Source organism: Phascolarctos cinereus, unplaced genomic scaffold (assembly GCF_003287225.1).
Source record: "Phascolarctos cinereus isolate Bilbo 61053 unplaced genomic scaffold, phaCin_HiC Scaffold_2;HRSCAF=192, whole genome shotgun sequence".
Classification (NCBI taxonomy): Eukaryota; Metazoa; Chordata; class Mammalia; order Diprotodontia; family Phascolarctidae; genus Phascolarctos; species Phascolarctos cinereus.
The window spans coordinates 119837223-119858284 of record NW_027555625.1 but is presented as its reverse complement, the minus strand read 5'-3'; the positions used below and the strand labels follow the sequence as shown (position 1 = coordinate 119858284).

Below are 21062 nucleotides of genomic sequence, written 5' to 3'. Positions count from 1 at the left end.
CTTCCACTTTTCATTATTTTTCATTATTGTCATTTATGTCTTATCTCCCATTAAAGTGTAGCCTCTTTGAGGGCTAGAACCTCTGAAGAATCTATATACTTTTTTTTGTCTTCCCTACTTAGTTCCCCAACCTCCTCTCAGAGTAGAGTAATAGTGTGGGCCTTGAAAATAGAGAAATAACAGATGATCTTGAATTGAATACTGGATCTGCTGCTTTACCACCTGTGTGGTCTTGGGCACATTCCTTATTCTCTCTGGGCCTCAGTTTCTTCACCTACAAAATGTGAAGGTTGCACTAGATGATCTTTTATAAGCCCTTGCAGTTTTAAATGATACGGATTTTGTGCTTGGAGGCACTTAACTCTGCTTTCTAGGAGTTGGTCATCCGCTATCCAAACAGCACCTTCATGGGCTCCAGATAACTTCCAGAAGCCCACTTTCTTCTCTTACCATATCCCAACTGCCTTGAATTGAAGCAAGACCATATATTAATGAAGGAAACAGAATGGCACAGGGGACAGAGTGATGATCCTGTAGTGACAGGACCTTAGTTTGAATCCCATCTCTATGACTTCTTACCTGTGTTACCTTGACCAAGTCTTGAACCCTCTCTGACTGTCCTTTTTCTCATCTGTCCAATAAAGGAGTTGGACCAGCTGACTTCAAAGGCTCGTCCCAGCACTAGATCTTATGAACTGAAGTCTCAGAAACAATGCATATGGTTAAAGGTATATAATTATGTATATTGTCTTAGGAAGATTCTGAAGCTCACCTGGAAGATAAGACACTAAGGTCCTGTATTGAACTAACCTGGCAAGCATTCAAACTCTGCTGCAGAGAGGACAACTCTGATAAGCTTGCCACATTGTTTGAATGCCAAACATATGCTTGCCAAAAAGATTATTTTATGGAGAACTCACACAGAAGAAGTGATACAAGGACACTCTCAAGCTCTCTTTTAAGAACTTTGGAATTGTGTCACATGGGAGACACTGGCACAGGACAACCTAGCATGGTATGCTCTCATCAGAGAAGGTGCTATGCTCTATGAGCAAAGCAGAATTGAAGTAGCTCAAAAGAAATGTGAGATGCACAAATTTAGAGAACCCACCAAATGTTCACATGTTGAAAGGAACATTCTTTTTTGGCTGTCACTCTGTTTAATGAGGCAAAATTCAAGACAAAGAGAATTAAAATGAGTTTATTATAAGTATGTCAATTTGATGGTTTGATCACTGGAGATCAGCAGTGGCTTCAAGGTGGGACCAGCTTTTATTGGCAAAGAGATAAAGACAATTCAAATAAGTCCAAGTCAGCAAAAGAGGTTGGGTCTTTGCCTCTCAGTGCCTCCCCAAGGTAGCAAGTATGTGACAATTTAAAGGTACATACTACAGGTAGCGGGTAACTTGACTCTGGGACAAATATCAGGGAACTGGGTGACATCTCCCCCCAACACTGATTGATAAGCAGGTCTTCGAACAATGGATCACTGAGTCAGCATAACTTTCAGTACTAGCATTTATGCAGTACTTTAAGGTTTGCAGAACACTTTCCAAATATTATCTCATTTGATCCTCACAACAACCCAAGAGGTAGGTGTTATTATTACTTCCCTTTTACAGATGAGGACATTGAGGCAGACAGAGGCTAACTTGGCCTGGGTCACATAGCTAGTAATTATCTGAGGCTGAGCTCTTCCTGATTAAAGATCTATTGCTCTCTCCACCATGCCACTTCTCTGCTCCTTAAGAGCCATCTGAATTTACTCTGCATTTTTGAGTTATTATCCACAGTGTCTAGTGGATGCTCCTGAGTAGTCTTGTAGGATAATCGGATAGAGTTGGCTGGGAACATGGAATCTTCATGTTGCCTTTTCCTCCCATCTCCAGTTATCAAATTAGCAATTCAACAAACATTCTTCAAGCACTTCCTCTGGGCCAAGTAGGGCGCTAAGCGCACAAGTTAGAAAGAAAAAAAGGAAATCGTCTCTGTCCTCATAGAGCTTTCATTCTTTCGGGAGAAAACATGTGAACAAACAAGTAAATACAAAGTAAAATTTGAGGAGAGAGCCTAGAGAGAGAGCAAAAGCTTTCAGTAGCAAGTGACACCGAATTGTGCCTTGAAGAAAGGTAAGGATTCTGAGAGGCTGTACTGAAAAGTGATTGCTTTCTAGGTAAAGACTTGCCCATTTCAGGAAACGACTGGAATCTCAAGGCCAAGTGACCTTCATGGTTTTTCCCCTGACAGGTTTTTATTTTTAAGGCCAGATAGATTGACTCCTAGTTCACCTGTACAAGGTATTCCTGGTCTAGCCCTGTCTTCTCCCCAGACTCCAAAGAACATTGGAGTGCTTCCATCAGCCATTAATCCTTCTAATGTTTATTTTGGAGAGTTACTTGAGTTCAAAAGGTAGTTTTGTGAGCCCTAATTCATAGTCTCAGATTTGAAGGAAGAAGTCTTCAACGTCAGGTTTAAAAAAAAGCAACCAAACTTTTTAAAGTAGTCATTACCTTGTAAGTAACCAACTCTGGTCCCCTAGCCAAAGGAATGAAAGGGAAGGGGCCCTGCATCACAGAAATAAAGGTTTGTTGTTGTTGTTTTTGTAAATAGTATTTTATTTTTTCTAATTACATGTAAAGATAGTTTTCAACATTCATTTTTTATAAGATTTTGAGTTTCAAGTTTTTCTCCTTCCCTCCTTCCTTCCCTTCCCCAAGACAGTAAGCAATCTTATATAGGTTATACATGTGCAATCATGTTAAACATATTTCCATATTAGTCATGGTGTGAAAGAAGAATCATAACAAAAGGGGAAAACCATGAGAATGGAAAAAAAAAGTGAAAATAGTATGTTTTGATCTGCATTTAGACTCCATAGTTCTTTCTCTGGGTGTGGATAGCATTTTCCATCATTAGTCTTTTGGAATTGTCTTGGGTCATTATATTGCTGAGAAGAGCTAAGTCTATCATAATTGATCATTGCACAATGTTGCTGTTACTGTGTACAATGTTCTGGTTCTGCTTGTTCCACTCAGTATCATTTCATGTAAGTCTTTCCAGGTTTTTCTGGAATCTATCTACTCATCATTTCTTACAGCAAGTAGTATTCCATTACATTCATATACCACAGCTCATTCAGCCATCCCCCAATTGATGGGCACCCCCTAAATTTCCAATTCTTTGCCACCACAAAAAGAGCTGCTATAAATATTTTTGTATGTGAAGGTCCTTTCCCTTTTTATTTGAGATACAGACCTAGTAGTGGTATTGCTGGATCAAAGGATCTACACAGTTTGATTGCCTTGTGTGCATAATTTCAATTGTTCTGCAGAATGCTTGGATCAGTTCACAACTCTACCAACAATGCGTTAGTGTCCCAGTTTTCCCACAACTTCTCAAACATTTACCAGGAAATAAAGTTTTTAAAGATAGTTTTTCCATCCACTCAAAAACTCATTAAGCCATCTTGAAGTGTATAAAGAAAGGGATACCTAATCTTCACAGAATTATGTCTTAGTTTTTCCTTATTAATGGGCCTACCACTGTTCTTTGCACATAGTTGGTCTGGGATAAATGCTCATTAAATTGTTGTGCTGTTCTTCAATTCAAATTGACCACATAGTCTGTCCATTCTCCTCTTCTGTTTACCATTATAATGTAGCATTATGATACGATTTCAAAGATTATGATTTTATATGAATTACATCCTAAGATGTCCATTTCCTTGTTTGTTTGTTTTTGTGAGGCAGTTGGGGTTAAATGACTTGCCCAGGGTCACACAGCTAGTAATTATCTGAGGCCGGATTTGAATTCGGGTTCTCCTGACTTAATGGCTGGTGCTTTATCCACGTTTCCTTGTAGTAATAATAATAACAACAATTACTCATGTTAAGTAACTTTTAAAGGTTTACAGAACACATTGTGGCCATTCTGTCATTTAATCTTTACAACAATGCTATGAAGTAGGTACTATTAGTTTCTCCCCATTTTACAGATGGTGGAAAGTGAGGCTCAGTTTAAGTGACTTGCCCAAAGTCACGTAGCTAGTAAATATCTGAGGTGCAATTTGACTCTATCTTTCCTGACTCCAAATGAAGAACTCTCAATGCCTTACTATCATCAGCAAGTGAAATATAATTTCTTTTTTTGGGGGGGTGGCACTAGGCAATGGGGTTAAGTGACTTGCCCAGGATCACACAGCTAGTAAGTGTCAAGTGTCTGATGCCGGATTTGAACTCAGGTCCTCCTAAATTCAGGGCTGGTGTTCTATGTACTGCACCACCTGGCTGCCCCAATGTAATTTCTTAAATTGCAGGAAAGAATGGATTAATTGAAGAACTACTCCTACAAATGGTTAATCTTTATTTTCACAAATACATGAGAATTTTTATGAACTTCAGTCAGGACAGATAGCACTTGATTATATTAGCTTACTTTGGGGCACTCTTACTTTACCCACTATGTGTAAAAAAAATTGGGGTTTTTTTTGTTGTTTGTTTTTTGTGTTTCATTAATTTATTTTTAGTTTTCAATATTCACTTCCATAAGATTTTGAGTTTCAAATTTTCCCCCCCATCTTGTCCCTCCCCCCAACCCCAAGACAGTGTGCATTCTGCATACCCCTTCACCTAAACTGCCCTCCCTTCTATCTCCCCTCCTCCTTTTATCCCCTTCCCCTTCTATTTTCTTGTAGGGCAGGATAGATTTCTATACCCCATTGCCCATATATCTTATTGCCCAGTTGCATGTGAAAACAATTTTTAACATTTGTTTTTAAAACTTTGGGTTCCCAATTTTCTCCCTTCCTCCCTCCCCACCCACCCTCATTGAAAAGGCAAGCATCTCAATACAGGTTATACATGTATAATCATGTAAAACCCTTCCATAGTAGTCATGTTGTGAAAAACTAATGATATTTCCCTTCATCCCATCCCACCCCCTGTTTATTCTATTCTCTCTTTTGACCCTGTCCCTCCTCAGAAGTGTTTGCTTCTGATTACCCCCTCCCTCAATCTGCCCTCTCTTCCATCATTATCTCCTTCCTTATCCCCTTCTCCCCTATTTTCCTGTAGGGTAAGACAGATTTCTATACCCAAGTGATTATGTATGTTATTCCCTCTTAAACCAAATGCAATGAGAATAAGATTCACTCATTTCCTCTCACCTTCTTCCACTTCCCCTCCACTATAAAAGCCTTATCTTGTCTGTTTTATGTGAGATAATTTACCCCATTCTACCTCTCCCTTTCTTATTCTTCTAGTATAATCCTCTCTCACCACTTAATTTTGTTCTCCAGATATCACCCCTTCATCTTCAACTCACCCTGTGCCCTCTATCTATCTATTTATCTATCTATCTATCTATCTATCTATCTATCTATCTATCTATCTCTCTACCTATCTATAATTTTCCCCCTCTAACTACCCTAATACTGACAACAGTCTCATGAGTTACAAATATCATCTTTCCATGCAGGAATGTAAACAGTTCAACCTTAATAAGTCCCTTATGGTTTCTCTTTCCTGTTTACCTCTTCATAATTGTCTTGAGTCTTGTATTTGAAAGTCAAATATTCTATTCAGCTCTGGTCTTTTCATCAAGAATGCTTGAAAGTCCTCTATTTCACTGAATGTCCATTTTTTTCCCCCCCTGAAGGATTATACTCAGTTTTGCTAGGTAGGTGATTCTTGGATGTAATCGTATCTCCTTTGACCTCTGGAATATTGTCTTCTAAGTCTTCCAGTCCCTTAATGTAGAAGCTGCTAAATCTTGTGTTATCTTGATTATGTTTCCACAATATTTGAATTGTTTCTTTCTGGCTGCTTGCAATATTTTCTCCTTGACCTGAGAACTCTGGAATATGGCAACAATGTTCCTTGGAGTTTTCCTTTGGGGATCTCTTTCAGGAGGTGATTGGTGGATTCCTTCCATTTCTATTTTACCCTCTGGTTCTAGAATATCAGGGCAGTTTTCCTTGATAATTTCTTGAAAGATGATGTCTAGGCTCTTTGTTTGATCATGGCTTTCAGATAGTCTAATAATTTTTAAATTATCTCTCCTGGATCTGTTTTCCAGGTCAGTTGTTTTTACAATGAGATATTTCACATTGTCTTCTATTTTTTCATTCTTTCGGTTTTGTTTTATAATTTCTTGATTTCTTATAGAGTCATTGACTTCCATTTGCTCCATTCTAATTTTTAAGGTATTATTTTCTTAAGTGAGCTTTTGGACCTCCTTTTCCACTTGGCCAATTCTGCTTTTTGAGGCATTCTTCTCCTCATTGGCTTTTTGGACCTCTTTTGCCATTTGGTCTATTTTATTTTTTCAGGTGTTATTTTCTTCAATATTTTTTTGGGTCTCCTTTAGCAAGCTGTTGACTTGTTTTTCATGATTTTCTTGCATCACTCTCATTTCTCTTCCCAGTTTTTCCTCTACTTCTCTTACTTGCTTCTCAAAATCTTTTTTGAGTTCTTTCATGGCCTGGGACCAATTCATATTTTTCTTGCAGGCTTTGGATGTAGGAGCTTTGACTTTGCTGTCTTCTTCTGGTTGTATGTTTTGTTCTTCTTTGTCACCAAAGAAAGATTCTGTGGTCTGACTTTTTTTGAGCAGTTGGTTCATGTTCCCAGCCAATTACTTGAGTTTTAAACTCTATTAAGGTAGGGGTCTGCTTCCAGTGTAGAGAACGTACTGTCCCAAGCTTCGGGAGTTTTGTGCAGCTGTTTTCAGAGGTACTTCTAAGGACCTGTAAGTTTTCAGTTCTTCAAGATGGTACTATCAAGGGCACGGTGTTTACTCCTTTCCTGGCCTGTGCTCTGGTTTATGAGTGACCACAAGCACTCTTTTCTGCCTTGGAACTGTGAGGAGAATTCTCTCTTACCACTACCATCCACCACACCAGCACTCCTTCTCACCCCAGGACCGCCACCCAGAACTGTGACCCAGATCCAAGAAGTGGCAAAGCAAGAGAATCCTGCCTCAGCACCAGCAAAGAGATCCCTGCAATCCCCCTCTGATCAGCCACTCTTTTCCCTCCATCTGTGGGCCAAGGAGCTCTGGAAGCAGCTGCCGCCCTGGGGCTGTGCTGGGACTAGGTCTGGGACCAAACTTCTCTTTCACTATGGTCACAGACCTTTCCTACTAACCTTCTAAGTTGTCTTTGGTGTTTATGGATTGAGAAGTCTGGAAACTACCACAGCTGCCTATGATTCAGTCCCCTGAGGCCTGCTCCAGGTTTGCTGAGACCTGGTCTTTGCCTGTGCCATCCCATGCTGAACTGCACTTCTCTCTCAGCCCAGCGCAAGAGAGCTTTCCAATCAACCATCCACTTTGTCTTGGGCTAGAAATTGTTTCACTCTATCTTTTTGTGGGTTCTGCTGCTTTAGAATTTGTTGACAGGCATTTTTTACAGGTATTTGGAGAGGTTTGGGGGAGAACTCAAGCTCTTCACCATCTTGGCTCTGCCCCTAAAAAAACATTGTTGTTCAGACATTGTTCTCTCTAAGTCACTTGACTTTGTGTGTATTTAGGAAAGAAAAGGAGGTTCAGTGAAGGCTGCCTCAGATTTTAATGCAGCTGAAGATGCCCAGAAACTGAGGAAGGCCATGAAAGGATTTGGTAAGTAGATAGCCTACCTAATGCATGGCATAGTAAAGATTTATATAAATTTATGTTCTGCAAACAACCTAACTCCTATGGTGAGTTAATGCTTTTAAAATGGAAGTTGTGTCTCTTTTGACAACCCAGGTAAGCCTTAAGATGGATTAGTATATAAAAAGTTAGACTTTGTAAAACAAAAAGGGTCAGGAATAATTGCTTTAGGAAAAGATTCTTTTTTTTTTTTTTGGCTAGGCAATAGGGTTAAGTGACTTGCTCAGGGTCACACAGCTAGTAAGTATCAAGTGTCTTAGACCAGATTTGAACTCAAGTCCTCCTGACTCCAGGGCCACAGCTCTATCCCCTGTGTCACCTAGCTGCCCTAAAAAGATTCTTTTCAAAATAACAACCACTACTCCTGCCTGGTTCCCCCCCAAAAAAATTTTTTTTAATGATTTTAAGATTTTTTTTGGTAGACTGGAGGGTACTAGAACTGTGATTTCATCCTTGTAGGGAGCACTTTGGGAGGAATGTCCCCTCCCAACACAGATCACAAAACCTACTGTACAAGGTTCTTAACCTTGAATCCTCAGAACTCTTTGGCAGGTCAGTGGATAGATTGATTTCAGGGGTCCACATAACTTTGGGTAAAAAAATACGTCTTTATTTTCACAAACCTATAACATTTAACATTTCTTTTAATTATGAATTTTAAAAAAACCATTATTCTGAGAAGAGATTCATAGATTTCACCAGACTGCCAAATGGGTCTGGGATATAAAAAAACCCTTGAGAAACTGTGTCTTTAAGGGATTCCTCTAGGAAGTGAGATATTGTCACATGGCCCATGTCTCATAGTCAGTGTATATCAGACTTGAACCCTGGTCTTTGTGACTCCTAAGGTCAGCTCGGTATCCTCTACCCTACTGTCCTTCAAAATCTGATTATAATTACAAAAAATTTCTATTACAACTTTTCATTGATATATATGATTTGTAGGATGTAATTTCTGTGTCGTTCCCTTTTTGGTGGTAGACTGAAAGGACCAATTACACCATTGTGGGGCTTATTAGAATTTTGTATGAAATATTATGTAAAAATATGCAGTTAGTTGCAAAGTTTGTGTAAGACACATGCAGAGAATCAGTTTGGGATGGATAGTTTTCAGAGTATTAGATTATGTGTCAGTGAAGATGGAAAATGGCACATGGCTCTCCTATTGGGAACCTTGGAGAGGTAGATGTGTCATATGCAAGGTATGCAGAGTCGGTGGGATGATGATGATGATGATAGCATTTACATCACATTTAAAAATGTGCAAAGCTTTTCAAATAGTGTCTCATTTTATCCTCACAACAACCCCAGTAAGTAGGTGTTATTATCATCCCAATTCTACAATTGCAGAAACTGAGACTAGCAGGATTGAGTGATTTGCTTAGGGTCACCTATTTAGTGTCTGAGGTATAATTTAAACTCGGGTCTTCTGACTTCAACCCCACCACTCCATCTGCTGTGCCACCTCGCTCACTGCCTCATGTCCAGCCCAGGAGGGCATAGGTCTGCGTCCCTGCACTTCAGGGAGCCTCTAGAGATTCTCTGTGATCATCTTAGAATAGAGTTTTAGCCAGAGGAGACCTGAGAGGAAGTGTAGTACAGTGTAAAGAGCTCTCTCTGGGCTTAGAATTGGAAGACCAGGTTTTAAATTTTACCTGTCACTTACATATCCTGTGTGACCTTGAGTAAGTCACTTTTCTTCTGAGCCTTAGTCCTCTCCTGTACAATGAAGGAATTGGATTAAGTGATGTCTAAACTCCCTTTTAGATCTAAATCCCATAGTGCTGTTGTTGTTCAGTTGTTTTTCAGTCATGTCTGACTTTTAATAACCCCATTTGGGGTTATCTTGGCAAAAATACTAGAGTGGTTGGCCATTTCGTTTTCCAGCCCATTTTACAGATGAGGAAATTGAGGCAAGCAAGGTTAAGTGACTTGCCCAGGGTTATACAGCTAACAAGTATCTGAGGCCAGGTTTGAACTCAGGAAGATGAGTCTTCCTGACTCCAGGCCTGGCACTCTATCCAGTGTGCCACCCAGCTGCCTTCAACTCCTATAATACTAAAAGACAAAGTGCTATTTAAATGTTATTATTATTAAAAATGAGCAAATACTCATTTTTGAATAGAGCATTCTATTTAATCTGTATCTACACCACTTTTCCTTCTTTTTTCCTTTAACTTATATGGAATAAAAGATTTGCTGTGCTCAGCAATGGATCTGAATCAGATTCATCTGAATTTATGAGTGCAGCACAAATGCCAACCTTCAGAAACTGGACGATAGGCCAGCCATATCACAGCCATAGAGAGAAAGAACTGAGAGGTGTGCCAGCTAGGTGGGTGATTCTTTTCATGAAAGCAGGTGCAAATGCACATTTAAACAAAATACATACAAAATTTACAGAGCCTCAAGACTTGGAAGGCTGTCCAGAGGAAAGAAAATTGGATTTGTATTTGGTCAGAGGATCTGTCTTTGTCATAGCTGCCACTTACTTCTTGTATGATCCTGAGCCAAATATTTAAGTGCCACGGGCCTTCCTTTCTTCAATTCTAAGATAAGCAGAGTTAGACTAAATCATAGAATCACAGGTGTAGAGCTGGAGGGGACCCCAAGGCCATGTGGGCCAACCCCTTGATTTTACATATGAAGCTTCCCTTCTAGTTCTCAATCTGTGATCTATCACTCTGAACCTCATTCTGTCTATGACATCCCAAGATGTTGTTAGTCATCCAACTTTGCCTTGAAGACATCTAATGAAAGGGAGCCTGCTACCTCGTGAGGCAACCAGTTCTACTTCAGCATGCTCTGATTGTTGGCAACTTTTTACTGAAATCAAGACTAACTTTGGCTCTTTGCAATCTCCACACATTGCCCCAGGTTCTGTTATCTGAGGCCAAACAGATCCAGTCTGATCTCACATCTGATTGACAGCCCTTCAGGTTCTTGAAGCTGCGTATTAGGTCCCTGCTAAATCTTGTCTTCTCCAGGCTAAACATCCCCAGTTACTTCTTCATCTTCACAAACAGCATTTTGGTTTGATGGTTTAATGTGACATATATCCTGTAGAAATTCATAGGAACATATTTTTGGAACTGAAAAGGACCCTAGAAGCCATTGAGTCAGCCTCCTAGTTTGAAAGATAAGGAACCAATGCCCCTGGAGGATAAATGCCCAAGGTCACATAGGTTGTAATTTAGTTATCCTGTTTCTTTTCTACACGATCTCGCTCCCTCTTCCCCTGATAATTTCATTCTAAAACTGGGGGTTTTGGTAGATGGAGGGGTGGGTAATTATGAAAACATATGGAACCCTTATGTGAAATCAATCATCAATAATCCCTAAGATTTTCACTCCTAATAACTAAAAACTAAATCTAGTGACTAGCTCAAGATTCATAATTATTTCATTGTTCATTTGTGTCCTACTCTTCATGATCCCATTTGGGGTTTTCTTGGCAAAGATACTGAAGTAATTTGCCATTTCCTTCTCCAGGTCATTTTATGGAGGAGAAAACCGAGGCAAACAGGGTTAAATGACTTGCCCTGGTCACACAGCTAGTAAGTTTCTGAGGTCAGATTTGAACTCAGGTCTTCCTGACTCCAATGACTTGGTGCTGACTTGGTGCTATATCCACTGCTCCACCTAGCTATGCCACTCATAATTATTAGTGAGAGCTTAAATCTAGTTCTCTTCACATTTCTTCCTTCTGTCAAGTAATTCCTTACTAAAGATATTGAAATATCAATGTGAAAAGAAGTTATGTGTGGCTTTGTTAAAGACAGTGAGTAAAGGAAAATGACTTGCAATCAATCACTCAATCAACAAGCATTTATTAAATACTTGCTGTGTGCCAGAAACCTTGCTAAGGGTTAGGGATACAAAGGAAAAAAGCAAAAACAATTCCTACCCCCATGGAGCTTACCTTGAATGCTTCTGGGATTGTAAGGTTTTCCTTCGGTGTTTCCTTTCCTTTTTTGGTTTCCAGGGAAGAAGGATCACATAGTATATATGTGTGCATGTGTGTATGTATGTACATATGTATGTACATATGTATGTGTGTGTACATATACACACACGCTATAGTCCCAAATCTCAAATCATTTGATTTAGAGCTAAAGGAAACCTTCCAGATCACTTTTTAGTCTGGCACACTCATTTTACAGGTAGGGAAACTGAGACCCAGAGAAAGGTTGTGGTTTCATTCAATGAGTATCTATTAAGTGGCGATTATGTGCCAGGCTCTAGAGTCAGTCAGGCAATAACAATTCATTAAGTTGTTACCATGTTCCAGGAACTGTGCTAAGCAGCGAGGATACAAAGAAAGGTCAAAACAAAACAAAACAAACAAAAAAAATAGCCCCTGCCCTCAAGGAGCTCCCATAATGGGTATGATAATAATGATAGTAAATATATACATATAAGGTATATAGGGTAGCTAGAAAGTTACCTGAAAGGGGAAGGCACCAGGAGCTGGGGGACCTAGATGGGAGATGGAGTGTCAACAGTAGAAATGCCTGTGTAGGTGGATTTTAGAAATCGATGGAAGGAAGTAAAATCAAAGAGAGGTGGAAAGGCAGGAAGGGATCAGGTTGTTGAAAGGTTTTAAAATCCTGAGGATTTTTATATGATCCTGGAGGTGATAGGGAGCCGTTGTTTACTGAGTGGTAGCTGGAGAGAAGTAGTGACATGATCAGAGGGGCTGTTTACAAAATTCCTTTGGCAGCCAAGTAGTGAATACTCAAACTTAAATCTGAAACCATGGCCTCTGCTTGCAAATCCAGAAGTTTTTCCGTTGTAACACACTTCTGCTCAGGTGCTTCCCCTACAGGGTTCCTGGTGTATTGGAGGCTTAATAGCCCTGAACCTCCAGTGTAGGGGAGATAAAAAGTCAATTAAGATAAAAAGGGAGAGAAGGGAGACACAAGAGAGTTGGTGGGAATTGGGGTCCAGGGAGAAGAGTGGAAGTATAGAACTAACTCTTTCCACTCTTTGAATTTCTGCCCTGGCAGAGACAATTTAAACTTAGGGAAACTGCTTCCAGCGGCATACGTATGCTTTCTTTCATATGAACTTAACTCATATCATGGAGGTGACCAGGGCACTTGAAGACTATGCATGCGGAAAATAAGCTTCTCCCCAGTTCGTAGGTATGTAGGTTAATAGGCACCTGCTGTCCACAGGGGCAGCCTAGCTAAGTTTGTAAAGGTTCTTCCCCACAGGGCACATCATTGAGTGAAGAATAGGTTTTGGGACCTGGCAGTTCATGAAGACATCTTCTAAGAGACTGCAATGTGCATCACTGAAAGGAATGCCCACACACTAGATGCTACAGACACTTGAAGTGTTAAAAAAAAAAAAAGGAACTTACCAGAACATTTAAAAATGATTAGCATGAAAATATATTTGGAACTATTTAAATAAATAATTTGCCCAGGGTTACATGGCTAGTTTGTTTATTTTTTGAGGGAAGGTAAGGGGTGAATAAACATTTATTAAATGCCTACTATGTGCCAGGTATTATGCTTATTGCTTTACCAATATCTCATTTGATCCTCACAATAACCCTGTGAGGTAGGTACTATTATTATCGTCATTTTTTCAGTTGAGGAAACTGAGGCAGACAGAGATTAAGGGACTTGTCCAGGTTCATGTAGCTAATAAGTGCCCAAGGCACTTTAGACTCAGATCTTCCTGACTCCAGGCTCTGTGCTCTATCTGCTGCATCACCTAGGTGGTACCTTGAGACAGGCCTTGAGCCAAAGTCTCTCTGACTTTTGAGACCGATCTTCTATGTGTGATGACATGCTACTTCTATCCTCCCATATTTCTTTCTTTTTTTTCACACATACACTTCTTTTCTGGTGAGGCAATTGGGGTTAGGTGACTTGCCCAGGGTCACACAGCTAGTGAGTGTTATGTATCTGAGGCTGCATTTAAACTCAGGTCCTCCTGACTCTAGGTCTGATGCTCTATCCACTGCGCTACCTAGCTGCCCCTCCGTATTTCTTTATATAACTCATTTCATGCCAGGAACTGGGGATACAACAGAAAAAAAAAAAGAAATAGTCCTTGGTCTCAAGGATTCAAGGATTATATTCTATTGGGGATCATTCCATTCTTCCCCAAATGCTGGACTTCTAGGTTATTTCTAGCTATCTTTGCTATTGACACATAACCTCTCAGTTCCCCTACCAATCTTTAGAACTATGTAAGTTGCAGAGAAGTTTTTATTCTGCATTTGAGTGAACTTACTCATCCGGAGTTTCCTATACCATCAAATCATAGGTCTAAATCAAAATAAAAATCTTTGTTGTTACAGATAATGGAGGTAGGAATATATTTATGTCATTGGTTTTTTTTCTTTTTAATTACATTCTTAGCATATATTCCCATGAATGGATTGCTAGGTCAAAAGGTAGGGCTAGGTTCTTTTATTTTTATGGTATGTTGTCTTATTGTACTCCAAAAACATTGCACTGTACTACAGTTTCCCTAGCAGTGTGTGGTGTACATGTTTTCCCCTTCAAACAGTGAGTTTTGCCACTTTTAATGAGTTTTGCCAGTTTGACAAGAGTAGAGTACAATTTCAGTGACAATGGGTGATGTCCTTTCAAAAGAGAAAATCAGGGAAATACAAGGTGATACTACAACAGGAGAGCTTTTTTCCACATTTTAAAATTTTTTCCTCACAAGATCATTTTGATCTGGAAAGAGACAAGAAGGATGACATGCCTTGGAGGCAAGGAGAATGACCAGCAATAATTTTATTTATTATTATACAAAAAATACAACTTCCCCACTTGCCTCACTAAACTTAATTTTATAACTTTAGTGACCCTAGAAGGAGCCAGGGTTTTGTACTTACCGTATCTTCTATATCTGCCAACAATCTCTCTGTTCTTTTTTCCTTCAGGTACAGATGAAGATGCCATCATTAATGTTCTTGCCTACCGTAGTGTGTCACAGCGCCAGGAAATAAAAATAGCTTATAAATCAACCATTGGCAGGGTAAGTCACAGTTGAGTTTGCCATGCTAGGCTGTTAATGGAACCACTAGAGACCAGGGGTTTGTCTGGACCACACCACTAGGGCTGCTTTACTTTAAATGAACAAATGAATGAATGAATAAACAAAAGGATGAATGAATGAGCTTATTTCCCCTTGCCAGTTTAAGATGCTGGTTTTGATGGACTGTTTCTGTCCACTAGTATTCTTTCTCTACAACGTCTCCCCTGCTCTAAGGGCTGCTTGGTTCTCATGTCTTAAGGCTAGTACTGACTTATGTATCCTCAGCTTTACCATCCTCACCACATACACTGCCCCAGGGAAGTGCCCTCTCTGAGCAATCTGGGCTTTCTGAGCATGGTTCCTATGGTGGCTAAGTATGGGAGATGGCGTCTTATTCTCCTGCTACTGTCAATTTGATTTTTCTGGAGTTGATTTAATTGTTGAGGCTAAAATAATTTTTAAAATGCTTTGTTTTAAATGGGCATTTAAAAACTATTATTTAGGGACATCATTCTGACTCATACATTGTAGTGTCCTTCCCTTTAGTGACACCCAGAGTATTAACCATTGTTCCCAGCCTTTCAAATCCTCCGTACATCTTGTTTCAGACTTAAGGCTTAAAGCCTGGCTCTGTTATTTGTCTTCTTGGATAAGTTACTTCATAGATTTATAGCTGGAAAGGACCTCAGAGTGAATCTAATCTAATTTCTTCGTTTTATAGATGAGGAATTTAGGGCTGGGGAGATGAAGTGACTTGCCCCAGGTCACACAGGTGGCAAATTGTAGAACCAAGATTTGAACCTAAGCCTTCTAATTCCAAATCCAATGCTTTTCCAACTTTATCATACTTGATCTGTCTGGGCCTCAGTTTCCTCATAACTGAAATGATCACATCAAAGTAGGTGAGCTCTAAGGTTCCTTCTAGCTCGAAATCCTTTAATTTGCCCAGAATGTGCAGAATCTGTTTTTTTCTTAAATTACAAATATTTCATTATATTTTGAATAGGTCCTAAGCATTCAAAGGTTAATATTTTATGCCCCTCCCCCCTTTTTAACATAAGTTCCTTGTCTCATAAGTATAGTATAATCTGAATGGTCTTGAATAAAAGATAAGATATGAAGTGAGGATCCAAATTAATTTTCTATGGATACTATATTTGCCAGGTTTTAAAATTATGACCATATTTACTTTATTGAAAATGTCAACTTTTAACAAAGCCTTTGATTTCTTTCTATCTTTAGGAATAATCTATATTAGTTTAGGATTGTATCTTTGAAAATTTGGAGAAATTTACCTGTAATTCCATCTGGATGTGATAAATGTGTTGATTTATGGGTTTTTTTTTTAACAGAATAATCACTGTTGGCTTGCTTTATATTTATTTCTATACTAGTCTTTATTATTTCTCCTTTTTCTGTCTTCCCTTGTGTTACACCTTTGTTCCTTCTCTAATGCTTTTGGTGATAAATAATTCAATTAGCCATTCTTTTTCCTTATTAGTTACACTCAGCACTATAAATTTGCCCATAAGAATTGTTTTGCCTATATTCCATAGATTTTGATATGTGATTAGGATCATCTTTTTAAAAAAACATTTTGTTTTAATCAGCCAACATCTGCCTTCTGACTCTCCCACCCCATCTCTCCCCGCATTGAGAAGAGGGGAAAAACAAAACCCATTACACACACATACAGTCAATCAAAACAAATTTCTACATTAGGGGTGTCAAAAAAATAAATTTTCTCACTTTGCATCCTGAATCTTTTACCTTTCTTTCAGGAGGTGGGTAGCGTGTTCCATCAATATTCCTCTGGAATCCTGGTTGGTCATTACTCTGATAAGAGTTCAGCACCATCATATTTATATGTTATAACTTGCTCAGCCATTCCTCCCTCTATTGGCACTTCCTCAGATTCCCATCCTTTGCTACCTCAAAAAGAGCCTGAAATATTTTTGTATGTCCTTGGAGTTTGTTTTACTTAGGACTCATCCCTGTCCCCTCAAATTCACCACACTCTAATTGCCCCTTTCCTTTCTCCACTTTCCCTTCTATTTTCCTATTAAATGAAATGGATTTGTGTATCCAACTCTGTGTGTTTATTCTTTCATAATTATCTTTTGATGAGAACAATAGCTAGTATTAATAAATATATCATTGTCTTATTTAAATTAAATTAAATTATATTTAAATGTTTCATTATTTGTTAAATGTCTTTAAGTTTATTAAATTTTGGAGTCCCTCCCCCCATTTTCCATGTAGCCTTATATCTTTTATTCATGTTATTGTTACTTATAATTTTGTTTCATTACAATCTATAAATATACTATGCATAATTTTGGCCTTTTCACATTTACAAGGGCCATTTCTACAACTAGGCATATGAGCTATTGCAGTGAAAGTTCTGAGTGTTCTTGAAAAGAATTTGTGCTCCCTGCTTTTTCCATTGATTTCTCTCCACAGATCTGTTATTGAGAGGCAGCCTAGCTGCAACCTGGAGGGGTTGTTGAATTAAATTTTGCCCCACTCTCTGTGCCCCTGCAGGATTTGATCGATGACTTGAAGTCGGAACTGAGTGGGAACTTCGAGAAAGTGATTGTGGGAATGATGACGCCCACTGTGATGTATGACGTGACTGAGCTGAGAAGAGCCATGAAGGTTTGCATTCATTCCTGCAGTGAGCAACTTTTGTTTCCTACCTTCAGGAAGGCCATGTGGGCATTTTATTCATAATGCTTACTAATAAAAGCCTTCAAATATATTCGAGGAGAAAGCTCTAGTGTGAGAGTGGTTAGTCTTCTAACTTTTGACAGCTGTAAAATATATTAGCAAATCAGTAAAAAAAAATTACTTTTTTCTAAAAAGTTATGGATTAGAAGAGACATAGAAATTATTTAGTCTAACCTCCTGTTGTTAGGGATCCTTTCATGAGAATGTTCTTCTTTTCTTTTTTTAAAAACATTTCATTTGTTTTAATCAGGCACTGCAGGGATCCCCTGATGAAAGCAATGGAGTCATCCTTATAATTCAGTAGTGACAGTGACAGGGTCTGTTTCTGCCTTTGGCATATTTCTGGAAATATTTTGGTTATTTTAGCTTTGTTCCAATCTCATTTAAAGCCTGTCATTTTGTGATTGTGTAGCAATACTTGCAAGTATGGAACTGGTAGAAAAAGATTCTCACTTGTCCTCAGCATGATACAAATATCATGTATAGAGAAGAATGAACTTGCTGAGTTCTAGCCCAGGAGGCGCCCCCCTTTTTTTTTTTAACCCAAACCATTATTTCTTTTTTTTTATTAATTTATTTTTAGTTTTTAACATTCACTTCCATAAGCTTTTCAGTTTTAAATTTTCTCCCCATCCTTCTCCCCCCTCCCCAAGAGGGTGTGCAATCTGATATAGGCTATACATATTCATTCCTATTAAACATATTTTCACATTAGTCATGTTGTAAAGAAGACTTAGAACCAATAGGAGGAACCACAAGAAAGAAGAAACAAAACAAAACAAGAAAAAAAGAGCATATACTATGCTTCGATCTGCATTCAAACTCTATAGTTCTTTCTCTGGATGTGGTTAGCATTTTCCAATATGAGACTTTTGGAGATGTTTTAGATCCTTGCATTGAGAGAAGACCTAAGTCTATCAAAGTTAGTCATTGCACAAGGTGGCTGTTACTGTGTACAATGTTCTCCTGGTTCTGCTCATTTCACTCAGCATCAGTCCATCCAAGTCTTTCCAGGTTTTTCTGAAGTCTGCCTGCTCATCATTTCTTATAGCACAATAGTATTCCATTACATTCATATACCACAACTTGTTCAGCCATTCCCCAATTGATGGACATCCCCTCAATTTCCAATTCTTTGCTACCACAGAAAGAGATGCTATAAATATTTTTGTACACATGGGTCCTTTTCCCATTTGTATGATCTCTTTGGGATACAGCCTAGAAGTGCTATTGCTGGGTCAAAGGGTATGCCCATTTTTATAGCCCTTTGGGCATAGCGCCAAATTGCTCTCCAGAATTGCTGGATCAGTTCACAACTCCACCAATAATGTATTAATGTTCCAATTTTCCCACACCTTCTCCAGCATTTATCATTTTCCTGTTTTGTCATGTTAGCCAACCTGATAGGTGTGATGTGGTACCTCAAAGTTGTTTTGATTTGCATTTCCCTAATCAATAATGATTTAGTGCATTTTTTCATATGACTATAGATAGCTTTAATTTCTTCATCTGAAAACTGCCTGCTTATATCCTTTGACCTTTTATCAACTGGGGAATGACTTGTATTCTTATAAATTTGACTTAGTTCTCTATATATTTTAAAAATGAGGCCCTTATCAGAGACACTGGTAGTAAAGATTTTTTTCCCTGTTTTCTGCTTCCCTCCTAATCTTGGTTGCATTGGCTTTGTTTATGTAAAAACTTTTCAATTTAATGTAATCAAAATGATACATTTTGCATTTTATAATGTTCTCTGTCTCTTGTTTGGTCATAAATTCTTCTGTTCTCCATAAATCTGACAGGTTAAACTATTCCTTGCTCTCCCAGTTTACTTATAGTATCAGCCTTTATATCTAAATCCCAAACTGTCATTTCAATAATGTAGCTTGTGCCTGATATAGAAGGCTCTCTCTATCAATGTGGACCAGTACCTGCTTGATAACTAACATAGTCTTAGAGGGTTGCCTGGGGTCTCTGAGAAGTGAAGTAAGTTCCCCAGAGTCACACAGCCAATATGTGTCCAGGTTAGGACTGGAACCCAGGTCTTCTGGACACCAAAGCTGGCTCTCTATCTACTATCCTATATTGCATTTCTGGTAAGCTAATTTTAATGACCTAGTCTATAATTCAAATACATTTATCATTATTATCTTTCTCCCAGCTGCTATCCTCAGGTGGCTTTCAGAACTCACAGGTTCTAGTTATGTAGCCATGGGTAAATCACTTTACTTTCCTAAGCCTCAGTTCTCCCCCCTCCCCCCACCCAAAGCAGCTTATTCTCTAAGTTCCCCTTCATCCACATAAATCTATCATCTAATTAAACAATTATTTTGTGTCTGCCATGTATAAGACACTGTACTAGGCACTAGGAATAAAAAGTGGTATGATATTCAGATTCTGCTCTCAAAAAGCTTAGGAAGAAACTTGGAGAATGGTTAGAAGCCAAGCTAACAGGAGAGTCCTCAAGAACAGAGGCTGGGCCTCATATGCCTTTGTTTCCACAGAACACTAGATGGAGTCAGAAACATGTGGGTTCAAATCCCCACTCCAGACTCACTTCCTTGTTGTATTCCCCTGAACAAATCACTTAACCTCTTTTATCTCCAGTTACTTCATCTGTAAAATGGGGATACTAATAGCATCTACCTTACAGGGTTATTGTGAGAACCAAATGAGATAAAGTATGTAAAGCACAATATATCTGTTGGCTATTACAGTAGATATAGCTCCTTTATAAAATGATGCGGTTGAATTAGATGGTTTCAAAGGTCCATATCAGTTCTAGACCTGTGATTTTATGTTCCATTTCTTCATCTGTAAATTGAAGAGGGTCTGACTCAATAGTCTTTAAATTTCCTTTAGCTCTAATACTGTATGTATGGTTCTATGTTCTAAGGTCATGGGATCATAGATTGATGGCTAGAAGGAGCCTTAAGAATGAACTTGTAGTCCCTCATTTTACAGGTAATAAAACTGAGGCAGAGAGGTTAAAAGACTTACCCAGGGTCACATAGTGAAATCCTAAGGGGAGGTTTGAACCCAGGTCTCCCTGAGTTCAAGCCCTATCCATTATGATGTTGATGTCAAACTTAAATAGAAATGGATCCCTTGGACCACATATTGACTTAGAAAACCACAAATTGACATTATCCATGTATTTTTATTTATTTTGTTAAACATTTCCTAATTACATTTTAATCAGGCTCATGTTGTACTCAGGAGTTGGCTGGTGGCCATGAATTTGACACCTGGGCATTATACCATGATATGATCTCTTTAACTCCAACATTTTAAGATTCTATGTTCAGTTTCTTCTTCAGTAAAATGAGGGAGTTGGGTCAGATGCATTTCTGCTGTCTCTTCCAGCTTTACGTTCTATGACCCGATGAGATGATTGAGGATCAGAGGTGCATTTCAATTTTGGATGACTCCATTCAGAGTTAGAGAGCCCCACTGACAATTCTTCCTTCTATTTTTGTTTGATTAGTCAATTACTAGAATATCAGCATCTCTTATGTTCTTCAGGTTTCTTAACTGTCTTACAGCTTACCTTTTCTCTGGATTGTTGATTTAGGGTGCTGGCACGGATGAAGGCTGCTTAATTGAAATTTTGGCTTCCCGGACCCCAGAGGAAATCCGACAGATCAATACGACTTACAAACAACGTACGTAGC

The 21062-nt window shown here is 38.8% G+C and overlaps 1 protein-coding gene across 1 annotated transcript in view; it reads left to right on the top strand.

Annotated features, from left to right (window-relative positions):
- ANXA4 (annexin A4) overlaps positions 1-21062 on the top strand; it is a 71511-nt gene that overhangs the window by 28552 nt on the left and 21897 nt on the right. The window contains exons 3-6 of the mRNA XM_020985389.2: positions 7530-7617; positions 14564-14658; positions 17203-17316; positions 20963-21053. Of these exons, the coding sequence (XP_020841048.1) occupies positions 7530-7617; positions 14564-14658; positions 17203-17316; positions 20963-21053 (388 nt within the window). The remainder of the gene's footprint in view (positions 1-7529; positions 7618-14563; positions 14659-17202; positions 17317-20962; positions 21054-21062) is intronic.